Source organism: Pholcus phalangioides, unplaced genomic scaffold, assembly GCF_987345545.1.
Source record: "Pholcus phalangioides strain wild (caught in Gottingen) unplaced genomic scaffold, Ppha-v1.0 ptg000042l_1, whole genome shotgun sequence".
Classification (NCBI taxonomy): domain Eukaryota; kingdom Metazoa; phylum Arthropoda; class Arachnida; order Araneae; family Pholcidae; genus Pholcus; species Pholcus phalangioides.
The window spans coordinates 32,579,530-32,606,853 of record NW_028301628.1 but is presented as its reverse complement, the minus strand read 5'-3'; the positions used below and the strand labels follow the sequence as shown (position 1 = coordinate 32,606,853).

At 40.8% G+C, this 27,324-nt stretch overlaps 1 protein-coding gene across 1 annotated transcript in view; it reads left to right on the top strand.

Annotated features, from left to right (window-relative positions):
- Positions 1 to 19,900: 19,900 nt before the first annotated feature.
- LOC149064905 (mannan-binding lectin serine protease 1-like) overlaps positions 19,901 to 27,324 on the top strand; it is a 33,309-nt gene continuing 25,885 nt past the window's right edge. Inside the window, exon 1 of the mRNA XM_089255268.1 lies at positions 19,901 to 20,251. Coding sequence (XP_089111394.1) covers positions 20,208 to 20,251 — 44 coding nt within the window. The 5' untranslated portion in view covers positions 19,901 to 20,207. The remainder of the gene's footprint in view (positions 20,252 to 27,324) is intronic.

The window sequence follows — 27,324 nt, the reverse complement described above, 5'->3', positions numbered from 1 at the left end:
CGTGTGCGGAAAATTCATCCACAATTTATCGACAAGGTGACAGCGATTGAGGGGATGAGAACAGTGCCGTCTTAACGCATGGGCCCATCCGGGCACGGCCCGGGGCCTCACAAAAATGAGATCTGGTTGAAATTTTCTAGGATTTACCAGGGCTTCCGAAAAACCACTTGGCCCGGGGGCCCATGATACTCTTAAGACGGCCCTGGATGAGAAGGCAGGGTTGCAACCAGATGTTTGGTCACCAGGGCAAGAATTCATTTCAGCGTCTCCTTATAATGTTGAAAGATTGGTTACAGGTGCGATTTCATCGGGCCCGCGCTTTCAGGGGCCCCGAGCTCACGATAATAGAAGTGAAAAAAATATATATATGAATTAAATTGTTTTCAAGTGAAAAAAGTGTCTGAGCTTCACCTAATAAAATGAAAAATTTATAACACGGAGAGTTATCTGTCTCGCGAACCAGGGCCATCTCAAGACCATCATGGGCCCCCCCGGCCAAGTGAATTTTGCGAGACCCTAACTGGTAAATTCTCGAAAATTTCAACCAAATCTCATTTTGTGAGGCCCCTTCTTAGCTTGAAGCCCCCGGGCCCATAAGTTAAGACGGCACTGTCGCGAACGGGACTTCGCTGCCCCAGGGTGAATAACAGCATTTTAATTTCTCGTTGGGGGGCCAGAAGAATCCTCAATCAAACAGGAGATCCATTTCCCCCTTCTAATTTCGAATGCTTTCATCAATTCCTAAATTACTTGTTGATAGTTTTGAATTTTAATCATTTCTGTAATTTCTTTCATTATTTCTTTGTAACTTCTGTATAGTTTTTGCACCTTGCAGAACTTATACCAGAAAAATGTCGCAAAACCATGGTTAATGCTGCTAAGAATATCACTGCGATACTACTGTTGCAAGACGATTTGATGCCATTGCGTCTTCCATCAAGAAATTAATGCAGGAAAAAATTGAAAACGTGCACAGTTTTCCTTAGCTGTAGACGAGTCCACCGATTATGCATCGGTTGCACAACACGTGCGCTGCATAGATGCTGATGGACAGATAGAGGAATTATTTCTAACACCCATTAAAAAGCACTACAATTGGAAAAGACATATATAATGGTCTTATGCACTTCGTGATGTCCTGCACGGTATTACAGTGCTGTAGTTTCTTTTTTTTTTGCCATACAGTCCCCTATTTCCAAAATAAAGAAAAAAAAAATAAATAAAAATATACAGAATATATAAACAACAGTCACCAATCCTATACCGTATACCAGGGATTCTTAACCTTTTTCACCCGTGACCAAAAATCAGCAACAAGATCAGCTTCGCGACCCATGTGACTATGTTTTCCGAAATTAGTGAAAACTGTGACGCAATAAGTGCACTTATAACAGGACTGTACGTGGATTTGTATGATTCATCAGGAAAGCCCCCCTGCGAATTACATTTGGATCGTCTTCCATAATCTCGAGAGAGCCTAACTCTATTGAGATTATTTATGACCCACCTCGAAAACCCCTGCTAATCAAGTTTGGGTTGTGACCCATAGCTCGAGTCCCTGGCTTTGTGGATTCGTACGACCCTTCTCGGAAGCCCCTGCGAATTACGTTTCAGTCGGAACCCCCAGCTCAAAGTCTTTGGTTGTTAATGAATTTGGACTGTTTCGATCTGGACAACGATCCATCTTGTGATCCCGGCGACCCAAGTTTGGCTCGCGACCCATAAGCTAAGAACCCCTGGCCTATGGCGATCAGACCATAGGAGTTTGTAAGCATGTGACTGACCATGGCATGAGTATGAGAGAAGGTCCATGAGCGATAGTAAGAGTGACTTAGAACATGTGGAAAGAATGTGAGTGACCAAAGCAGTGAAGAGCCACTTGATCGACAATAAGACTGATGTACAGAGCAATGGACCAAGTCAGTGAATGACTAAAAGAGCAACCCGGAGATGACACGAGAATGAGAGAGACCTAGAGAGTGTGACGTAGAGAGTGCGCAAGCATAGGAGTGACCCAAAGAGTGACGTAGAGAGTGCGTAAGTATAGAAGAGACCCAAAGAGTGACCCAGAGAGCAGAAACTAGGTCAGCGAACGACCAAAAAGAATGACAAAAAAAAAAATGATTAGGGAAATGTGCCAGCATGGCGAGTGATGAAAGAGTGACTTTAGAGAGAAAGAAATAGAGGCGTGTTTTTTGTGAGGGGGGGGGGGGTATAACGACCTATAACCCAGGACCGTTAATTTGAGGAATGAGTGATCAAATCGAATGAGCATTTAGCAATCGAATTCAGCATTTAGTTATAGAATTCAGCATTTAGCAGCGTAAAGCCGAAATTAACAACACAACTTAGAATCTAGCAATAGAATTAAAATTTGACAATAGAATTTAAAATTTATCAATGAAATTTAGAATTTATCAATAGAATTTAGCAAATAGAATGTAGCAATCGAGTTCAGAATTTAGCGAATAGAATGTAGCAATCGAGTTCAGAATTTAGCAATCGAATTTACCATTTAGCAATAGCATTTAGCAATCGAATTTACCATTTAGCAATAGCATTTAGCAATCGAATTTACCATTTAGCAATAGCATTTAGCAATCGAATTTACCATTTAGCAATAGCATTTAGCAATCGAATTTACCATTTAGCAATAGCATTTAGCAATCGAATTTACCATTTAGCAATAGCATTTAGCAATCGAATTTACCATTTAGCAATACCATTTAGCAATAGCATTTAGCAATCGAATTTACCATTTAGCAATAGCATTCAGCAATCGAAATTACCATTTAGCAATAGCATTTAGCAATCGAATTTACCATTTAGCAATAGCATTTAGCAATCGAATTTACCATTTAGCAATAGCATTTAGCAATCGAATTTACCAATCGAATTTACCATTTAGCAATAGCATTTAGCAATCGAATTTACCATTTAGCAATAGCATTTAGCAATCGAATTTACCGTTTAGCAATCGAATTTACCATTTAGCAATAGAATGCAGCATTTAGCAGCATAATTCTGAATTCAGCAACATAACTGATAATTTATTAATATAATTTATAATGCTGTAACAAATGGAAAAAAAACCCGTTTTACCAGCATTTAAAGTTGTTTTTTCCCCCCAAAATTTCTTCCGTTTCTCGAATATTTCAGTGAATGTTGCACTTAGAAACATGGCTTTTTTCTTCTTTGTTGACATCAGGAGAGACAGGGAAACATATTCCTAATTGGGTTTTGGGGCGCACGCGTTGACAGCATAAAAAGTTAATATTTTTCATTTGAATAACTATACAACCCCTTGCAACATCAATAAATTTCTAAGTACTACGCACTATTTTGATACTTTTTGTAACTGGAAGTATACCTCTAGGATCAACGGTTCGCCATACGCCCCGCACCCTGTACATAACGTACTTAAATCCTTTGACGACGAAATACGTTGGGTTTGATGATGTAGCTGAGACAATTATGAGAGAAATTCTCAGATACAACAGATCTCACTGTTGAAAAGCGCGTTTGGTAACATATTGTGAATGCCGTGAGGAATTGAAGAATCGAAGAGGAAAAAAAGCAGTTACAGTGAAACTAGAACTTTCATATTTGCGAGAAATAGGCTAAAGTGGAAAAGTTTTATATAAAGAATTGGGGAATTATTTATAAATAGTTTTAATATAGAATATTTTATTGATAGACCATCCTGTTAATCCTGTGAAGAGTAAGTATAATTTCCAACCTGGAATTATTCTCCGCATTTAATGCAGAATTTTTATCAGCTCTGAAATTATTTCTTTCATTATCGGGAATATAATGATGAGTGCAATAAATCTGCAAATCGCAATGCTGCCATCTATACAAAAAAACAAGAGGGCGGCGAATTCTGAGTAATGGGTGACCAAGGAAGTTAGCAGAATGGGAGAATAGTGAAAAAATTTGTTTTTGCTTTTTGGCGGTGAAACTAAAAAACCGCCCGTAAGGAGGCCTATATGCCTCTGCTAGAGATATATAGGGATTGCGACGTCAGGGAGTGAGTGACCTAACGAGGTACCTACAGTGTCTTTGAGAGTATGTAAGTATCCGAGAGAACAAACGACCGAATCAGCGAGTGATCAATACACAGAGAAAATTATTGGAAACAATGGAAGGGCTGAATACATTTGTGGGGGGGATTTCTTGAAACTTCTGTTATAGGCATAGGAAGTTATGGATATTTCGGCAAATATAATGAAGGGGGGGGGCCCGTGGTTCCGCTTATGAGTGCATACAAAGTTTTGCCAATGGTGATCAAGAGTGACTCAAAGAGTTTGCAAGCATGTGAGCGATTTGCAAGCATGATTTGTGAGTGATCGTAAGAGTGACCTAGAGCATGTGAGTGACCAAAAATAGTGCGCAGTAATATGATCGACGAAAAGAATGAACCGAGTCGGCGAATGACCAAAAGAGCGACCTAGAAATTTCACGGGAATGGGGGACACCTAAGTCACTCTTTTGGTCACTCGCCATGGTTGCACACTTCTTTGGTCAGATTCTTTTGTTTTGGTCAATATTTTGACCAAATATAGAGTGTGGAAGCATAGGAGTGACCAAGAGAGCGTGGGATCGGTTAGTGAACGACCAAAATATTGACCAAAACAAAAGAATCTGACCAAAGAAGTGTGCAACCATGGCGAGTGACCAAAAGAGTGACTTTAGAGACAGAGGCGTATTTTCGAGTGGGGGGGGGGGACATATAAGGATTATGAGTCAGGGAGTGAGCGACCTAATGAGATACCCACAGCCTGTGTAAATCAGGGTGGTTAATTTGAGGGATGAGTGATCAAGAAAACTAATTAAGTAAATAAGACAAATAATAAGACAGATAACATATTTTCACTGGCTAACCAACAAACACCTCCCACCTATTTGGAGGGTGCCCAATTTCTGCTTTGCTCATGGTCCCCCCCCCCCCCCCCCGATCAAAGTCAGGCTCTGCTAGCGGTGTCTTGCCTTGATTGATACGTGCAGGGAGGGACGAGCAGCGCCTCAATCAAATTATCATAGATAGACATTAAAATATTTGTGTAAAAGATATTTGCATAAGTCCAGGGTAGGGGAAGAGGGTTCCCAAAAAATATATTCTCCTTCCCGAACTAAACGACGCTGCACAGGAATGGAATGTGAAACTTTTATTGGATGAACGCAGGTGTGTCGAGGAGATATGATCGAAGTGTTCAAAATTTCCAATGGGATGGATAGGATGGACCATGAAATTTTAGTACACCGCCAATCGACTGCTTTAACAAGGGGACACCAGTATCGATTGGTGAGGGACAATGCAAGGCTATGGTGTCGCAGGGAATTTTTCTCTAATAGGGTTGACAATAAATGGAATAGCTTACCCCTGGAGGTAGTAAATTGTAACACAATTGCCACGTTTAAAAAGAAATACGATAAACATGTTGGGGTAAATCGAGAAGCTATCCATTCTTAGAATAAGACAACCATAAGTATTTATGGGCATTGTATAATATTTTATCATGTGTATATATTGTTTATAATTTATGTTAATTGCATTTTTAATGGGGTTGCTGTATTTTTGAAACATATGACATCTTTTTATCAGCCACCTCGTTGGGCATTTTGCCTGTTGTGGCGTTGTATTTGTATTTGTACGTAATGTATCGCATTAAGAAAAGCACCACAATAATACGCAATGCACCACAATAATACGCAATGCACCAGAATATGCAATAAGCACTGCGTTGCTATTAGAAATTACAGCATGCGATGCATTCACGATGATGGAAGGCGCCACTATTCGCAGTACGTCGCAATAAGCAATACACCCCCAATACGCAATGAACACTCATTAAAATAAGCAATGCAGCACGCGATGCCCTACAATATGCAATGCATTAGAATCAGTAATGCACCACTATTTGCAGTGCACCACAATAAGCAATACAGTATAATATGCAATCCACCACAATACGCAATACGCGATGTATCGCATTAAGCAAAGCACAATAAAGCATTAAGCAATGCACCACAGTACGCCATAAGCACTGCATTACAATAAGCAATACAGCACGTATGCACTACAATACGTAATGCATAACAGTACGCAACCAGAAAAATCAGCAATGCACTGCAATCAGCGAAGAATCGCAATTACCAATTCACCACAATACGCAATACGGACTGCATTATAATAAGCAAGCAATACAGCATGCGATGCACTAAAACCAGCATTGTACCTCTGCAATAAGCAATACAGCACAATAGCAATAACCACTGCATTATATTAAGCAATACAGCACAATAGCAATAACCACTGCATTATATTAAGCAATACAGCACGCGATGCACTACAATACGTGATGCATCACAATAGCAATGCACTACATCACAATAGCAATGAACCATATTGCAGTGCACTACAATCAGCAATGAACCATATTGCAATGCACCACAATCAGCAATGAACCATATTGCAATGCACCACAATCAGCAATGAACCATATTGCAATGCACCACAATCAGCAATGAACCATATTGCAATGCACCACAATGCATTGATGAATAAAAATACGCAATGCCCCACAATCAGCAATTCATCATATTGCAGTGCACCACAATAAGCAGTACAGCATAATAAGCAGTAGGCACGACATTATTATAAGCAATACAGCCCAATACGCAATACACCATAATACGCAATAAGCACTGCATTGCAATGAGAAATACAGCACGCGATGCACTATAATGCATACAGCACGATACGCAATACGCACTGCATTATAAGCAATACAACACGCGATGCACCACAAAGCGCAATACGCGATGCATGACACACAATAAGCAATGCACCATAATAAGCAATGCATTAGAATAAGCAATACAGCATGCGATGCACTACACTACGCAATGCACCAAATATAGCAGTGCACCGCAATACAACATAAAATGTAATTCAACGCAATACGCGATGTATAGCAAAAATCGAAGCACCATAATATAGGCAAAAAGCAAAAGCACTGCATTACTGCATTACAATAAGCTATACATCACGTGATGCGCTGCAATGTGCAATGCACTACAATAAGAAATACGGCACATAAAACACGCAATGCACCGCCATCGGCGATTCAGTACAATAAGCAATGCACAAACCATCATAGACAATGCAACACAATAAGTAGTGCACCCTATCAATTCAGGGCACCGCAAAAAGCAATGCACCACTATATTCATGGCACCGCAAAAAGCAATACAGCACATAATGCACCACCATCGGTAAATACAACACAATAATTGGTGCACCACCATCGGTAAATACAACACAATAATTGGTGCACCACCATCGGTAAATACAACACAATAATTGGTGCACCACCATCGGTAAATACAACACAATAATTGGTGCACCACCATCGGTAAATACAACACAATAATTGGTGCACCACCATCGGTAAATACAACACAATAATTGGTGCACCACCATATTTAAAGCACCGCAACAAGCAATGCACCACTATATTCAGTGCACCACATTAAGCAATACACCACTATATTCAGTGCACCACATTAAGCAATACACCACTATATTCAGTGCACCACATTAAGCAATACACCACTATATTCAGTGCACCACATTAAGCAATACACCACTATATTCAGTGCACCACATTAAGCAATACACCACTATATTCAGTGCACCACATTAAGCAATACACCACTATATTCAGTGCACCACATTAAGCAATACACCACTATATTCAGTGCACCACATTAAGCAATACACCACCATCGGCAATACAGAACAATAAGAAATAAATCTCCACCATAGGCAATACAGGACAATAAGCAATGCACCACAATATGCAGTGCATCACAATTCGCAATGAACCTCCAATGCACCATTAGCACTGCATTAGAATAAGCAATATGACACGTGATGCACTGAAATACGTAATGCATAACAATGAGCAATTGACTAATATTTACAGTGCACCAAAATAGTCATGCAATTGCCAGTTTCCCACTCTGATTTCGATAAGTAATACACTGACATCATAAATACAGCATAATACTCAATGCACCGCAATACATACGTTATACACAAGAGTAGGCGATACACAATAAGTAATGCACCATAGGCACCACTATACGCGGTGAATCTCAACGCACCCTTCACCGTCATCGGCAATAAAGCACAATACTACCACAATGAGAAATGCAGCCCAAAACGCAATTTACCACCATCGGCACCACAGCAAAATAAGTACCATGGTAAGTAATGCACAATAGCGTAATAGTAAGTAATGCACAAAAGTGTAATAGTAAGTAATGCACAAAAGTGTAATAGTAAGTAATACACAAAATACGCAATACAGCACAATACGCGATGCATCGCAATAGGCAAAGCACCATGATATGCAATGCGCCACAATACATAATAATAAGCATGCATTACGATATGCAAAAGCACTAATACACTGCACACACTAATCACAAAATAAGCAATGCAGCACCGAAATACAGCACAATATGCGATGTATCGTAATAAGCAAAGCACCATAATACGCAATGGGCCATAATATAACATAAGCACTGCATGACAATAAGCAATACAGCACTCAGTGCACTACAGCACGTAAAGCATCACAATCAGTGATGTGTGTAATCAGTAATATAAGTATGTGGTATACACCACAATAAGCAATGCAGCATACTACGCAATGCACCACAATTCGCAATAACGCTGCTTTACAGCAAGCAATACAGCACGCGATGCACCGTACAATCAGCAATGCACCATTATTTGCAGTGCAGCACAATAAGCAAATTACTTATATTTGTTACAGACAACTAACTGTTTGCAGTGACGTCTAACGAGTCTTTATATGCTAAGAAATTATCATAAACCAAGAGAAGTGTATTGGGCTTTTACTACATTCTAGGCATTGGTGAAATGTCGATTAGTTTACTTATATTTGTTGCACACAATTAACTGTTTGCAGTGACATCTAACGAGTCTTTATATGCTAAGAAATTATCATAAGCCGAGAGAAGTGTAGTGGGCTTTTACTACATTCTAGGCATTGGTAGAATGTCGATTAGTTTACTTATATTTGTTATAGACTATTTGCAGTGACATCTATTGACTCTTTATGTGCTGGAATGGTATGTTTAGTAGACTGACCATATGTTCTCCAGAAAAATACGGTAAAATAGGCTCAGAAATACGGAATATCGCCAACAAACCAGCTTTTTCACGGGGGCCCCTCTGTGGTTAATTTATATTGTGAAAAATCAAAAAGTTGTCAGAATCGTTCCGACCCCTGTCAGCCCTGCCCTTGTGAGGGTCATGCTGAGAGATATGTATATGTATAATAAATATATATCACCCGTGCTCGCAGCACACAAGGTCGGGGTACCCAGGGCGTGGCATTGCACATATACCTTCATCGGGAAAGTAAAAGGTTTTATTTCCCAGGGCCTTTGATGGATCTTAGTGTTTTCTTGGTGTTGAAAAATTTGCAATAGCGGAAGCCCAAGATATATCCAGTCTGTGGGCCTCATAAAAATCTACGAATTGGGTCCCGGCTCTGATCCGGCGGACCTGGATTTTATTGATTGGCAAAAGGAAAACAAATAAAAAATTTTCGTGGCCCTCACGGGGGAGGGGGATGGCTGAGAATTCTCAAGGTCAACCCCCCCCCCCCATGAAAAAGTTGACAGGTATATCCGGGGCATTGCATATCCGGGGGCCTTGGATGAATCTCAATGATTTTTGTTGTTTAACATCGGAAAATTTGCAACAGCGGTAGCCCGAGATAAATCCAGTTTGGGGGCCCTCCACTAAAAATCTGCGTATTGGATCCCGGGTAATTGGTTGGAGCCCTGGATTTTATTTGTTGTTAAAATGAATATAAATGAAAATTTTTCGTGGCCCTCACAGAGGGGATGTCCGACAAACTTCCAGGTCGGGGGCCCCATGTGAAAGTTGATAGGTTTCATTTTGGGGGCCCTGGATGAATTTCGTTCTAAAATTCTGTGAATTGGGTCCCGGGTCCTTGATTGGGGTCCCTGGAATTTATTTGTTGGTAAATTGAATACAAGTGAAAATTTTTCGCGGCTCTCACAGAGGGGATGTCCGACAAGCTTCCAGGTTGGGGGCCCCATGTGAAAGTTGATAGGTTTCATTTTTGGGGCCCTGGATGAATTTCGTTCTAAAATTCTGTGAATTGGGTCCCGGGTCCTTGATTGGGGTCCCTGGAATTTATTTGTTGGTAAATTGAATACAAGTGAAAATTTTTCGCGGCTCTCACAGAGGGGATGTCCGACAAGCTTCCAGGTCGGGGGCCCCACCCACGTGGTAGTTAACAGGTTCCATTTTGGAGGCCTTGGAGGAATTGCATTGTTTTTGTTGTTTTACACTGTAAAATTTTCAACAGAGGAAGACCGGGATAAATCCAGTCTGGGCTTCGCTAAAATTTGCGAATCGGGTCCCGGGTCCTCGATTGGGAGCCTTAGAATTTATATATTGGTGAAATTAATGCAAGTGAAAATTTACTTGGTCCAACAGGGCTCCAGTCTGGGGAACCCTCATGGAGAAGTTTTATGGGGGCACTTGATGAATCACATTTGCCTTTTTTTTCCGTTTAATTGTTTTAAAATTCGTCAGTAAGCTGGGGCTTTGACATGTCGCTTTTCATAGCACTCTGATAAGGTGAGACGAAATAAACAAGATATGTTGTGAAGAGAAAATAGCGGGGGGGGGGGGGAGGGTTTAGCCACCACAGGCGGAAGAGCCCTCAGTAATTAAATAAAATCGAAATGCCGCTGTTGCTGCTGCTATCTGTTGACGAAAATTAAAACCCGGGTTCAATGGCTGTGAAGAAGTTTGATTTAATATAAGACATTTATGAGACCCTGGGTCGTAACTAGTCTGGGGCAACCGGGGCACTGTCCCGAGCCGAATGGTTTACGGAAAATTCACCGACAAGAATTCACCGACAACAGTTCGTCACGAAGCTACCGAGTCCGTGAGCGAGCAAAATATTGAGTGAGGGAGCGAGTGAGCGAGCTACTGAGTCCGCGAGTGAGGGGGCGAACGAGTGAGCAAGTGACTTAGTGGGCGAGTGACTTAATGAGTGACGAGTGAACGGTCGAGTTTGTGGGTGAAGTAATGGGAGAGCGAGCTACTGAGTGGGTGAGTGAGGGTGCGAGTGAGTGGGCGAGTGAATGGGTGAGTGGGTAAACGAGAGAGCGTGGAGTGGGCGAGTGAGTGAATTAACGCGCGAGTAGGTGGGCTAATGAGTGGGCGAGCGATCTACTGAGTCCGGGAGCAATTGAGTGAGTGGGAGAGTGAACGAGTGGGCGAGAGAGAGAGTGATCGAGTGAAATAGTGAGTGGGTGAGCAGGCGAGTGAGTGGGAGAGCGAGCTACTGAGTCCGTGAGCGGTTGAGTGACAGAGAGCAAGTGAGTGGGCGAGTGGTTGGGTGAGCGAGCTACTGTGTCCCTGAGCGGGTGAGTGAGGGAGCGAGTGATCGAGCAAGCTACTGAGACCGTGAGCGAGTGAGCAAGCGAGTGTGGGGGGGGGGGGGCGAATGAGTGTGCGAGCGAAATAGTAAGGGAATGAGTGAACGAGAAACGCTATAATTATGAATGTGTAAGGAATGGAAATTATGTCGAAAATTATTAATTAAAAATTGTATGTTTTGAATGGATATCACAACAATTAAACATGTAATGAAAAGTTTTTTCGAAAATCTCCTCTTACATTTCCCACAATACGGTGAATGTACAATATTTGCATTCTCACAATATTATTTTTTAGCATTTCTGAGCCAGCTTCTGTTACGTCGTTGTGGTTTTGAAACTTTTCGTTGTATTCTTTTATGTAATATTACATACATCTCTTTTAATATTTGTGCGTATTGCATTTGTTTCACCGTGTATATATTTTTCCTATTATTTTACTTGCTTGTTTATTTCATTTTATTCCTTTGTATGTTTATTTGTTTGTTCCCCCCCCCTCTCAGTGATGTCAGCGCCATACTGCCATTGACAATAAATAAAATAAATAAGAAGTGCTATTTTTTGATTTCGTTTTTCCAAGCTCTAGTTTCATGAGCTAGTTTTCGAAAACGTTTTTTGTTACCCAAGAGGTTTTTTGTGCAAGAATTGGATGTTTAAAACTAGATAACTTCACGCAGCTTTTGAACTCAAGCATGGCTTTTAACAATAAGAACCTGAGGCTATCTTTTACCAGTTTTGCTGATGGAGAGAAAATTAAACTTATCTTTAGCTTAAACTTATTAAACTTATTTCGAATGGACGCTTCCCGTTGCTAAGCTGCTTATACATATTTACATTGCCGATTTACTTTTTCTCTGTGTGATTTAATATTCTCTGTGATTGGTTTAATATTTGCAAAAGGGAATGAAGAATATATTAATCTTTACCCTCAAATTGCACTATTTGTAAAAATAAATTTTAATTTTCTTTTTATACGAAAAGAAATTTCCTGCCCACTCCAGGGGTTTCCAAATCATCAAACATTGCGGGAAAAATTTGAACTCTGCGCGAAGTCCACTGGCCAACAACTCTGCATCTGGAAATTCACAACGGCTTAATTCAAGTACAATGGGCCAACGGGAACTTGGTTAAGCAGGGAGGCCGAAATAATTGAAGGCCCTTAATTACTTTAACATTATTTCTTCAGTTCAAAGTCAGTTTTGAAGCAATTGCTTCTGGTAATTAAATCATCATAAAAATGAGAGAGAATTTTTATCATTTACAACTAATTTACCAATTTTATAATGTAAAAAAAATATACATTCATCATGAATCCCCAGGGCTGTTGCACTATCAACCTTCCGATGTAAGCACTGCATGTTGTCAGGGCCAGTGCCGTCTGAACGCATTGGTCTACCAGGGCATTTCCCGAGAATCTTAAGTGCAGAGTGGGCCTCACGACAAAGAGATCTAGTAAAAAACTTCGACATTCGAAATGGTGTTTCGAAGGTGTTTCGAATCAAGTGGGGTCCAAAAAAAAAAAAAAAAAGCGTAAAACCCCTTCGCCCAATGTAGGCCCGAAACTGGAGAAGTAGGGTAACTGCCGCGCAAAAAAATTTTGGAGGCAGCAGTGTTCTATAGGTGAGAACGAAGAACAACGCTATAAAATTACCGACAGAAACCGCGAAGCGTGGCTTATACGTTGAAATCAAAATTTCAAAATTTATTTGATCGAAATTCATTATCCTTATTATTGGAGCCCCAACGCCCCTAGCTGGGAGGAATGCAGATCCGGAGAGAAAGTTGAAAGTGGGGCTTATACAGTGAAATTAAAATTTCAAAATTTTATTTGATCGAAATTTATCATCTTCATTGGCGCCCCAGAACGCCCCTCGCCTTGAGAAATGCAGATCTCGACGTAAATCTCGAGGTGCGGCGTATACGGTTAAACTAAAATTTTCAATTCCACACTTTCGGGATTTTAACCTCGTTGGGATTTTGACCTGTCGACCCATGACCCAGACCCATGTCCTACTACTGATGCTGTAAAAAACGTTAGTGTGAAATAAAGTGAATATAAAGATAAGTCATCATTTCGTTTCCATGCATTCGATGAATACGAAAAGGATTCGGTGATAGAGTGGATTCGCAGATTAGACCGGATCACCATATACCATTTTTTAAATGTAAAGTCCTCACTTGAATCTTTGGTGTTGCTGAGTTATACTGGGAATTTTAATAATATGTACTAAAATTTTTTTTTTTGAATTTCTGTCATATACTTTTTTTACTAAAATATGTAATCTTCTAGCTCGTGATAACATGTGTATTGCAGTGCATATAAAATGTATGTAAAATAACTTCCACTCAAAACATACAGTACTTAATTAGTAATTTTTGACATAATTAAAGCGTTTCTCGCTCGCTCACGGACTCGGTAGCTCGCTCGCCCACTCATTCCACCACCCACTCACCGCTTCACTCACTCGCCCACTCACTCATACGAACACTCACTTACTCGACCGCTCACCGACTCACTCGCTCACGGACTCAGTAGCTCGCTCGATCAATCCCGCACTCACCCATTCACTCTCTCACGGACTCAGTAGCTCGCTCGATCACTTACTCGCACGCCCACTCATTGCTCCGATCTCCCACTCACTCTACCGCTCACGGACTCAGTAGCTCACTCACCCACCCACCCACTCGCTCGTTTACTCGCCAAACCACTCGCCCACTCATCGAACCAATCGCCCACTCAATCGCTCCCTCACTCACCTACTCATGGACTCAGTAGCTCGCTCGCCCACTCATTCGCCTCCCCCAATCGCTGTCACAACGCCCACTTACTCGCCCACTCACTCGCTCTTCTACTCACTCACTCGTGGACGCAGTAGCTCGCTCATCCACTAACTTACGGGATCAGTAGCTCGCTCGCTCACTCACTCATTGTTCCAATCGCCTACTCACTCTACCGCTCACGAACACAGTAGCTCACTCACCCACTCACTCACTTACTCGTCAAACCAATCGCTCACCCACTCAGTATCTCGCTCGCCCATTCGTTCGCCCACCCAATCGCTCAGTCACAACGGTCACTCACTCGCTCACTCCCCACTCACCCGCCTCTCAAGTCGGTCACTCACTCTCTCAATTCCCCACACGCCCAGTCCCACTCGCTCACCCTATCGCCCACTCACTCGCTCTCTCACCGGAGGCGCCGATGTGAAGAGAACATTGGAGGGACTGAAAATTGCTGATCGTCACATGTATACGGGACTCAAGCGCGTACGCAGGAGGAGGATGGTGCATTGCATTGTTTTTTCAGAAATTATTGGGGGGGGGGGGGGGCTCAGCCTCCTTATAAAATTTATTGGGGGGGGGCCCGAATGGTCTAATTCCCTCACTCACCAGCTTACTCATATTCACTCACCCACTCACTTAGTATCTCGCTCATTCACTCCCTCACTATTTCGCTCGCTCACTCACGGACTTGGTAGTTTCATGTTGAACTGTTGTCGGTGAATTTTCCTAGTATGGAATTGCATAGCGGTGAATCGTTGTCGGGGTGAATTTTCCGGACACGGATCCGAATGGAGGCTTGACAAAAAATGTACACTTATTTTGCATAATTTTTTCTATTTTAAGGAGCCCACAAGAAAATGTCTGCCCGGGGCCACTAGAAGGTACGCTACGGCCTTGATGAGACCTATTGGAGTATGAGCAGCCATCTCGCGATGAAATCGTGAACTTGCAGATGCATTTCTAAATATCAAAATGACGATAGGTTCTTTGTTTTGAACGCCTCCTCATGCCCTGAAGAAATAACTGAACTTGCTATTAAGTTCAGTTTGTGGGCTGTGCTCGTGAGGAACAGTACTGAATGAAAATTTCCGCTGTCGTCTGCTTTAACCTTGGTTCTTTGTTTTAGACGTTTCCTTATGCCCCGAAGGAAGAACTGAACTGGCCGTTCAGTTCAGTTTGTGGGCTTCACTCGTAAGGAACTCTATTGAATGTTGTCGTCTGCTTTTTCCGAACCTAATTTTGTTATCACCGCTTCAGTCATCTTCAATTTCTAACCTAGATGGCAGCACTTGCAGTATGAATCAAACTGTGGAAATCATCGAGAAGAAATATAAGTTTTTATTTATTTATTTCTTTCTCTCTTTCTCCCTTTATTTCTCCTCTAAGATGGAAATACTAGTTCAGGCAGCACGAGATAGAGATAAAAAAGGGCACCCCCTCACTGTTGGTCAATCAGTACCGTCACAAGGTACTGAGTGGACTCAGAAAAATGAGAAATACTTTTGAATTTTTTCGAGAATTTACTACACAGGGTCTCAAAAAAATCGCTTGGTCCAGGGACCCCCCATGATTGTCCTAAGACGGTCCTGTGGTCGACACAAGCCTTTTTTTTACATGTTAACTGGTGGGGATTTTGCCCCATTAGCCTTTCTACTTGCTCCACCAGTGAAGATAAAAAAAGGACCACTGGTGGTGCAAAGCTCTTTTCTTGTTTTCCTGAGGCAGCTTCAACTTTAAACCCTACCAATATGAAGGGTTGAAGCTTCAACTTTAAACCTTACCAAAAGATTTCGCCATTTACGAGACCGATTTTTTGTGACTGCTCTTTTTTTTTCAACAATTAAAAGGAAAGCTCAACTGAAAAGATTAAGTTTTCCAGGGACTGACTTCTCTGGAATAGGTCTTTTGCTCTCATAAAAAGTCCGACGAAGAACAGATGGAGGATGGCCGAGGCGAAGGATATGACCATTGATTGATTTTTTTTCTTTGATGCTCATTAAAGTGAAAACGATTTAGTTATATATAACCCTGGGAGTAGAAAGGACCTAAAGTTACCGGTTGTCATCAGCTGCCGGGGTTAAAACATTCTATTTTAGAGCAATATGGATAGATAAACATCAGCACAAAACCATTCAAATTTGGAAATCGGTTCGAGATCCGAACAGAGGGGAACGAAGAAAAAAGAAATACAGTGGAGAGAGAGAGAGAGAGAACCCCGTTTATACGACTTCCGACAGACGGAATCACAGCATAGTTTTTATTTAGCTGTGATTCCCCCATAATTTTTATTTAACTTTCGGATTATTCTTAAAAGTTATCTGAACATGAAGAAAACAAAGAAAGGTCATGAGATTATGGTTTTTTTTTATAAATTTAATCCAATGATGACTTTGCCCCTTTACTTTAATCTCTCTCTCTCTCTCACTCTCTCTCTCTGTCTTCAGGATTCTTACGATTATTTTACAAATGACAAAAAAAGAAGAAAATGAAAAACAAATTTGTAAGATTTTCTGCGAACAATACTGGCCAGTGATTGACCACAAGGGTGACCCAGAGAGTTTGCAAGCATGTGAGGGACCTAGAGTGAAAGGGTTGATGAGTAACCAAAATCATCGTGCATGTAAATGACCAAAAGAGCGACATATAGAGCGAGGGACTAGGTCAGTGAGAGACGAAAATACAGTGGTTTAAGAAAGTGTGCAAGCATGTATAAATGGCCAAAAGACTGACTTAGAGACAGAGAGATACTTATTTCCAGGGGCAGGGCAGCTAAGCGGGCTTTGCGAGGGCTCAACGAGGTTTGCCAAGTGCGGCTAATTCGAGGAATGAGTAGTCAAGAAAATTAGACAAGAATGGGGGGAAGGGCAGCTATACAATTACACCGTGTTTAGCGAGAGTATGATCCCTTACTAGGGCGGGGGGGGGGGGGCTGAAAGGGCCGTAGGCCTGAGGTCCGGGATGATTCCTATCATTTTCTAGTTTTAATCGCACCTTCAAAGACCCCAGCCTAGGAAGCAGTGCCGTCCTTACGCGTGGGCTTACCCGGGCACGGCCCGTTGGCCTCAAGAGAAGATAGGGCCTCACAAAAATAAGATCTGGTTGAAATGTGAGTTTGCCAGGTAGGGATTCAGAAAAATCACTTGGCCCGGGCCCCACGATATACTTCAGACGGCCCTGCTAGGATGACCGGCAGAAAGATGTGAAAGAAAAAAAAAAAAGGAAGAGTCAAATTTTTTAATTTCAGATTAGTCATATCATTAAAAAAAGTAGAAAGAACTTTTCTTCATGCTAATGTTATGTTAAGTGGGTGATTGAGGGCAAGTGACGACGATTTTTCATACCAAAATGCTTTTTGAACGAGATGAAAATTTGAACACCCACCCTTTGGAAACCGGGTCAATGATGATAACCGCTGCTGACACTCACTTCCATCGTAAAAAACAAGAGCTCAAATACAGTTATAGAGCAGGGCCGTTATTGCCAGACAAGGGGCCTCTTAGCACTGATTTGTTTACTTCTGTGGGAAAGTGGAATCGGAGATTCAGAAAATGAAATTATGAAAATTCAGAAAATGAAAACCATGAAAATTCAGAAAATGAAAACCATGAAAATTCATAATAAAATGAAAGAAATTATTACAGAGAGTTAAAAATTCAGATTAAATGAAAGTAATAGTTTCAGAATTGATGAACATTTTCAGAATTCCCGAACTCATTAAAAAAAAAATCCAGATATGGTGGAAATTCAGAATTCATGAAAATGCAGAGAGTTCCAAAATTATTTCTTTCTAGACGATGAAAATGCAGATTTCCAGAATTGACGAAAATTCAGAAGTTACGTAAGAAATTATTGTTACCGTAAACGCGGGGCCCGGTGCTTCCGCATCTGTCGCACACCTCTAAGGGCGGCTCTGTTTTAGAGGTGCTGAATTTTCAGAGGGAAATCCATAATAAAAAAGGTGATTCCATCACTTTATACAGGGTGCGTAGCTGACAGCACGCACCGCAAATTACTAGCGAATTGTTAATCCAAAAAAATGTATCCAAATAACGCGTAGAACTCAGAAAAGTCATTCATATTGCAAGGGGTTGCATACTTATTGAAATAAAAAAACGGAACCAAAACCACCTCTTTTATAGGTGATGTTGGTTTTACCCGCGTTTACGCTGTCCCCCCCCCCCCCCCACATTTTATATTTATTTTTAAAATTCAAATATCTCAGCAAATATTGCACTTAAAAACAAGGAATTTTTTTTAGTTGGCCTCAAAAGACACGGGGCAACAATTTTCCAATTGGGTTTTTGAGCACAGGGTGTCCGTAATTTTATGGTAAGATTTTATGTTCACTCGTTTATTGGTTAAGGACAATGTAGGCCAGTCACTCTTTTGGTTATTCACATGCTTACAAACTCTCCAGGGTCTCTCTTTGGGTCAGTCCCATGCTCATTTTCCTCACAAGGGTGGAGGCTGATGGGGCTTCAACTCTGAGTGCTCGAGACAATTCTCATCATTTTTTGTTTTTTCACGCTATACAAATTTCATATATAGAAGGGCTTGTGAAAAGTCAGGACTGGGGCACTCTAGAATGTGGGCACCGTGACGATGCTCATACACTCTGCAGGTAACTCTTTTTGTTGCTGATCTGGCTCCTAACTCTCTAACACTTTGGGTCACTCACATGCTTTCAAACTCTATAGGTAACTCTTTTGTTCGTCATTGACCTGGTCTTTCGCTCTTTTGATATCTTTAGATCTTCACTTGGTCACTCACCGACCTGTTCCTCTCCGCTGTATAAGTCGCTCTTTCTGCCATTAGAATGCTTACACACGCTCTAGGTCACTCTTTCTGCCATTGGAATGCTTACACGCGCTCTAGGTCACTCTTTCTGTCATTAAAATGATTACCCACACGATATGTCACTCTTTTGCTCACTCACATGCTTGCAAACTCTCTGGGTCACTCACTGACCTGGTTCATCGCTTTCCGAGCAGAGGTGGATTTATGGTGGGCTATACAAATTTTGTCGCCCTTCTCCCGTTATACTAATTTTCTTCGCCAGTTATTACTCAAATTTGCTGCCTTTCCGGGCTTATAGCCCGCTAAGCACCCGTAAATACGTCGCTGGATGGATTTTACATGAAAGTCACCGAAAACACATGGAGGATGAAAAAAAAACATACTTCTGGGAAAAATAGTCGTAATTTCAAAGAACAGTTGTAATATTATCACACCTGTCGCATCACCGAGGTCATCAATCAACCGATCAACTCGCACACGTTAGTCACCACGCATCGAAGAATCGATTCTTTTCCGATATTACTAGTCCAAAAGTGGATTTTTATTCATCAAATCGTGAATCACGGTGACGTCCGTGAAACATATATCATTGTTTACAGAATGAATGTTCCAATAAAGGATATCAACTCATCATTCACAGTTGAAAGAAAAGGCATCACGGAGCATTGAAAAAAACCGGTTGCAACTATTGGTGAGGAAATTGTTTACCCACAGGGCGCATCAACACGCATTTTTTTTTTTTTTTTTACTGAAAAGGTAATGAAATGTGCAGCAAAAGAGAGAAGAGGAAGCTTTTCCTTTTTTACCTCTTCTCTCTCTTTTTTGCCACCTGACGCCAAAAAAGCCACAGCAGGCCTGCAGGTAATAATAACAGAACAGTCGATATATACGCCGGACACGAGGCCGCAGTGAAATTGGCTCTCTCTCTCTCAGTCACTCTACTATTACTGCTGATCCCATTTTTGTTTGTTAGCTTTGTCTTTTTTGTTGTTGTATAAATCGTGGGTGGAAACAATTTTTGCGTTGTGACAATTTCACCAGTTCATTATAATTATTTATATATTACTGGGGTGTTGATGCGTTATTGACAATCACTGATGAAAATTGAATGCATAGTTTTTATCTGGATACTTTTGCGGAGGTGAGTGCTAGCGTTTTTAAGTATTTTTCGACCAATGAATACCGTCGAATCCCGTTATAACAAATTCCAGGAGACCTGAGAAATCTCTTCGTTATAACGAAATTTTATTATAAAGGAATTCCTGGTTTTTGCATTGCTCCTATGTAAACTTATCTGGGGAGGATTAGAAGAGTGTTCGTTAAAAAGAGATTTTGGCTGAAACGGGATTCGACTGTATTCAGTAAAACCTCGATATGTCGTCACACATTATCGAAAAATTATGACGGCTTAAGCGGAGTGCCGACTTGAGCGAATTATCGTCAGTTTCAATGCGCAATATTGTGAAAATCGTATCAATTTGCAGTATAATATAACATTTATTACATAAAATATAAATTAAAATTACAATATTAACAAAATTCATAGATTGCAAAAGAGAAAAAGAACAACAAAATTTTTAGCTTTACGTAAATGTAAAGCTAAATGTCGCCTTTTTACTTTTCATTATTACGGTAAAATACACTTATGATTTATTCTAGTAATTTTTAATTTAGACTAATCAGAGCAACTGTTAGAATATTAGTTAGTTTTTCCCTACAGCAGAACTATTGCACATTAATTTTATGCTATTACATGGCATTTAGGGCATTTTGGGCATTTTGCCTGTTGTGGCGTTGTATTTGTATTTGTATTTAATTTTAGTGCTTTGAATTCTTCATCAGTAGTTCATGCTACATCTCTAAGGTAATCTCGAACATAAGGCCCCACTTTAGATTTGAGGGGGCGCGGGGCAGGGAAAAACAGACATTAGAGGGGGGGCCTCAACTTGAAAAAAATGTCTAGTTTTTCAACAAAGATATATATATATTTTTAAATTTGAAGCTCCCAATTAGTGGTCCGGGCAGTGCTGTCTCAAGGTACGGCCCAGGGGACCTTAAGCGAAGAGCGGCCTCACAAAAATGAGATGTGGTTGAAATTTTCGAGAAGTTGTTTGGTAGGGCCTCAGAAAAATCAATTGACCCGGGAGCCCATGATACTCTTAAGACGGCGCTGGGCCCAGCTTGTGAACAGTCCCTTAAGTTTCAAAACTTGTTTCTTTATATACAAATGAACTTCCTGAGCGTAACTTTTCATTACTTGAGCTGTTCCGTTTCGGTACGTAAGGCTTTAATGTGCTTATTATCAAGCTCTTCAAGAGAGCCATGAAAATAATATGTTCCTTTCTTTTTCAAAATTTTTTATAATGACGGTAACCGAGTGTTTGATGACGTTGTTATCTACGATAGCTGGACGGCACCGTAGAAAAACGACGACTTAACTGGAGTGACGAATAAACTCGAGGTTTTTTTAATGTATTGTGGACGCACGTAAAACTTGAACCTCCTGATAGGATATAAACAGGGGCGTCGGAAATGTTTCGAATCTGTGGGTGCTCGTCTTGAGCTTTATATTGGAAATTACGATTTCTCAATCAATTCTGGGGGTGCTCAGACCCGTGCCACAAATTACCGTGGGTGCTCGAGCACCCACAGCACCCCCGGCTCCGACGCCACTGGATATAAACAAGAGGATGAACTAAGGCCGTAGCGAGTGTGAGAAAATGACCGAAAAATAGGGAAAAGATGACCAAATCTGTCATTCCATCACTTTGGTCCCTCCCTCTCCGAACGACATTGCTAGCTACAGTCCTAGGATGAACGTTTGTTTATAGTCTCACCTGAATTCTAATTGAAAATTGAATACGACATAGGCTAGGCATCCCGGTTTTTTTACACTATAACTTAATTATTGAGGAGGCCCCACTCAAGATCTCGGTTTAGAGGGCCTGGCTTAAGAATGGAGGGGGGGGGGGTGATTATTCCTACATCAAATGTGCCCTTGAGGGGCCATATTGTCTTTTATTTCACCAACACTGACCTGTTTCACTACACATAGAATTTCGATATCTGTGTGCAGTATGTGAAAATAACACGCTACCTTATACAATATCGGGAATTTATTTCTGCGCAGCAAAAAACTTCGTATACACTGCTGAAGCATTCTATCATTCCTACTCATACGCAGACGTCCATTTTTTATATACTCATTAACCACGAAAAAATAGTGTCATTCTTATAGTTACTTTCGTTCATAACCAACAAACGGGTAAAAAAATAAATTTTAGCAGCCAAAATATACGACTTAGAAAATAACTATACAGTACAGGATGTATTATATTGAGAAACATCATTAAAGTGGCACCTCTTCTGCCACCTATCGAATAAACAACAACTGTTATGATTGATTGCTCGATTGGAATTGGTAAATACACGCAAACATCAACTATTACATTTTTGTAGCAAACTTGATGATTCAATCTACATTATTGCTCAGAAAATATTTATTAACACCACACTATATTGTTTTTTTTTCATGTGATACATTAATAAAAAAAGGGTCACCAATTCCAACTGAAGAATCATTAATAGTTGTGTCTTTTATTTTATAGGTGGCGGAAGGGGTTCCAGTTTTATGTTTCTCAATGTATTGCATTCTATACTATATGGCTATTTGCTAAGATATATTTTGGCCGATAATTTTTTTATCCATTTTGGTGGATACGAGCAAAAGTAACTAAAAAAAACACCTTTTTCTCATGGTGCCTTTCTTAAAGGTTAATAAGGGTTTATTAACCTTTATGGAGTAATGGTTATTGAGTTCATGGTTAATAAGTTTACAAAATATGGACGTTAAGAGTCTCAGAATGACTACGAATGTACTCCGTGTACACGGGATTCCTTTGAGCAGGAAAACATTCCCTATATTATATGAGGCAGAATAATTTTTTCATTTCACACTGATATCGAAATTCTGTGCACAGAGAAACAACAGGTCTGTGCAGGTGGAATTAACGTTCCTTACATAAGTTCACAAGAGATGACAAAAAAAATTGTTTTATAAACAAAACAGAACCACACCTCCGGTGCTTTCCAACGGAAGGTATTCATTAATTATCAAGCATTGAGTGCTATTTCACTCATTTTGTTTGCTTCTGCATTGGAGAAGAAATGTATATTGCCCGATCCTTTTATAAATTACCTAGGGCTGTTTTTACGCATAGGCCCGCCAAGCAGAGGAGGGCCTCCTCTGGTGCATAGGGGCACTCCACGATAATGGGATCAGGTGGTATGACAAATAGTGATGACAAAAAAAAAATAATGACAATAGTGACAAGAGTGATCCAGAGCGTGTGCAAACATGTGATTGACAAAACAGTGTGCAAGAATTTTGGTCGAATTAGACAGTGAAATACCAGCTCGTTGAGCGATCAAAAGAGTGATCTAGAGCGTGTGCAAGCCAGTGGATTACCCAGAGAGAGGAGAACCAGATCAGCATGCGACCAAAATAGTGCAAGAGCGTATGAAAGCAAGTGAGTGGCCAAAAGGATGACTCAGAAGGCATATCGACGAGGATGGGAAAAGCAGGGCCGTAGCTGGGGGGGGGGGGCAGGCGGGTATGGTGCCCCGGGCGCTGGACCACAAGGGGCACCGAATTCACCCTTTAACTGCATCTTCTACATGGCAAGGGGTGACAAAGTATCTAGTTGCGGCCTTGGGGAAAAGCTACCAAGGTAGCAAGTTTGGAGAAGCGGCGAATTTCAGGAATGGGGGAAGGGCGGCAAAAAATCATAAATCCATGATATAACTTTAATCTTATAATCTTAATCGTTGATTTCAATAGAGAATGAATATTCGAGTGAGCTTTGTTGAAAATACGAGTAATTTAACAGCCACACCTACGGAAAATACACAATTGTCCCGTAAAATGCAGGTTGTGCACCCCTGCCGTATACAATCTACGCCAGCATTTCGCAACACCACGGAACGTGACTTTCTTTCCTCGCAAGGTTTTTCCGAAGGCCGGATATTTACGATGAGAGTCATTACGTGAAGACGGGCGTGTATACATACACGTTCACTAACTCACGTGTGTACCATGAGGATCAGCATTATTCAAATAAAAGTAGGCGCCACTCGGAGATCCGAATCATCACTCAACAATTCTTCGTTTGAAGTAGGAGCAAAAAAAAAGTTCAGTCCGTAAACAAGAGGTCAAAAGATCCATAATTACGTGAAGATGAATCAGAAAATTTACATAACGGATCTATTTTGCTCAGAGGTATTTCTGACCATGGGGAGATGTTGCGCTCTAATAATCTTTATTGCGGTCGCGGATCCGGACAATATTGTCGAGCGGTCGAAAAATTCCGACACGCGAGTTTGTTTCATACCGCAGAAACAGAAAAACAACGGGATAAACACTGTAATATCTGTTGCAAACAATTTCCAGGAGAATATTTCTCGAGGTTATACATATTATTTTTAGTTGCGGCGTCTCTTACGAATCCGTATCGAAACATGTAATTGTGAAAGCAGAGGTGCAATTACTGGCGTCTTTGTCCGGGTTTTCGTCATCGCGAGGTATATTTACTCAGAAAACGTTCAAAATGAGGGTTTAACGGGATTATGGATTCATACCGGGTGTCTTAAATTTCGATGGATCTTTAAAAACCCATAAAAACTCGACGCACCAAGTTGCGCTCTCAATGACGCTCCACCCCCTGCCACCGTGCTGTCGTTAGAGCCGGGGCCGAAACTAGATGTTTGGTCACCCGGGGCAAGTGCGCATTTTGGTGTCCCCTTGTAATGTTGAAGGAGAGGTTTGAGAATAAAATTTTCGCCCCCTCTGGTCTAGCGTCCCGGGCACGAGACCCGCCTATTTCCCCTAGTTGCGGCCCTGGTTAGAGCATCGTCATGAACTCTTATCACGAGGATATAGGTTTGAACTCCAGTGACGGCAAAGAAGTGGTCGGCTGAAGTTGTTTCGCCAACCTCGAACAGATCTTCCGTTCAAAAGTCTCACCACAGAGAGCAACAAACCCTACAACGTTACAAAACGTTCGATCATCACACTCCACTCTCAATTCGAAACATAGATGGCAGCACTAAAAAAACACACAGCACACTTTAAGGGGCCTTACACTCGCTGTGATAAAAATGATATACAGTATAAGTTTAAAAAAAAAATCGCCAAATTATCCTTTTTTCCATCAAAAATCACAGAGGGATCCAAAAGTGAATATTTGCTCCAGGTGGCTACTAGTCGTGGGCCAAAGGATCCCAGGGCCCCGAATCCAACAGTTTTCTTAAATTATTTCTTTCATTCACATTCTGAAATTTCATCAATTATTTCTTCTTAATTATTTCAACGGATTTATTTCCTTCATTTAATTTAAAGTTTCCAGCACTCTCAAATTTTCATTAACTTCTAATTAATATTTAATTGTGTGTTCATATCTTTTGTATGAATATTTTTTATCATTCCTGTAGCCTGAAGTTCTCGGTTTGAAATAAAAAAAAAAAGCACCCCCCCCCCCCCATCCTAAAGCAGGGGGCCTTCCATTGGTTCCCTAATTAATTTATTGCGTAATTAAAAAAAAATATCTCCCAAGATACACCAGGCTTTTCCTTGGGGGGGGGGGACACATTTTATTTTACTGCACTTTTTCTTCAGATATGTCCAAAAACTCTAGATTTTGACCTCACAGGACGACTAATGGAGCACTTTTCTGAAAAAAAATTAATTAAAGGAGGCATATCTAGGTGATATACGTTAATGTGTGTTACTGATATTAATTTCCTTTTTTTCTTCCGCGAGAACCAGTTCAGAAAAACAGCACGAGTGATTTAATATTCCGCTCCCGTTTCCTGATGACGCAAACTGAATTCGACAGCGTGAGTCACATCAATGGAATTCAGAGAGAAATTGTGCTTATAACACATAGTTGTCTCTCGGAGGGGAGGGGGAGGGAGATGCAGTAAAAACTGAGGGACTCCCCTCAATTGCTGAGAATTGGCACTTTTAATAGAGGCGAAGAAAATACACAAGGAAAAATTTATTTCACCTTAAAAAAGAGTTAGTGGAGATGACCATTCAGACATTGTTGTTAAATTATTTGATAAATACAGCCAGTAGGGGGATAAGGCGTTATGTTGGGAGTCCGTAGACTAAGGTCCCGAGCCTAACTTCATGAAGATGGATGGACTTTTCGTTTGCATAATTTCATTTCCTGGCATTACTACAATTAAAACCAAGCCAACAAAAAAGTTTACATCTGGCCAAAAACGGGACATAAACTCCATGGCCCTCTCATGTACTGCAGCAGGATCCTCTTATATTGTATGAAAAAAAATAATCGTTCCGGGGCCTACGGGGCTGAGCCCCGTAGGCCACATGGGAGCATGATAGACTTAGCGAGCAGAAGTAAAAGGTCATCAGACTCTCAAAAGACCCAACTGAAGCTAGCTGTTTGAGCGAATTTTGTCATTTCCCTACCAAAATGGTTTTGCTACTTCGTGATTTGACGCAATGGCGATGATTTAGATTACGCTCGCGTCTTTTTTTTTTTGGGAGGGGAGGGGGTAGCATAAAAAACTATCTTTTTTCTTCTCAAAAGTAGGGTTTTTCGCGATCACGATCGTAATTATAGAATTTTTGGGAAGTCCAGGAGACTTGGCGGCTATGACAAAAATGAGACAAGAACATTGACATCACCATTGATCACATGCATTGCGTTCTCTCAGGAACAGCAGTCCTTGGGGGCACAAAAACTCGTTCAAAATTGAAAAAAAAAAGAAAAAGAATGCTCAATAGCGTTGACCAAGACCTATTTCATTTGTGCCTCATTTTTCCACTACCATCCCAGCTTTATACCGCATGCTCAGAATCCGAATAATTTTGGTTTTTACGAGTCCATAAACTAGTCTTAAAATTTCTCTCGAACAATGCCTCAGGGGGGGACTTCCTTTGGTAGCAAGTCAACAAGAGCAAATGATGGCTGGAGCTCTTTGTTGGAGAACGGGATGTTTTGACATTAACATACTACAACGAGAGATTGACGTCGGGATTGTTTCGTGGTTTTCGTTCTTCTTATGTTGTGTGTGTGTGTCACATGATGTATTTATTTTTTCATAAACATTTGTAACTTTACCAGTACACATTTTTGTCCATAAATAATCTGTTACTTTACGCGATTTCACTTTATAACTTTTTAT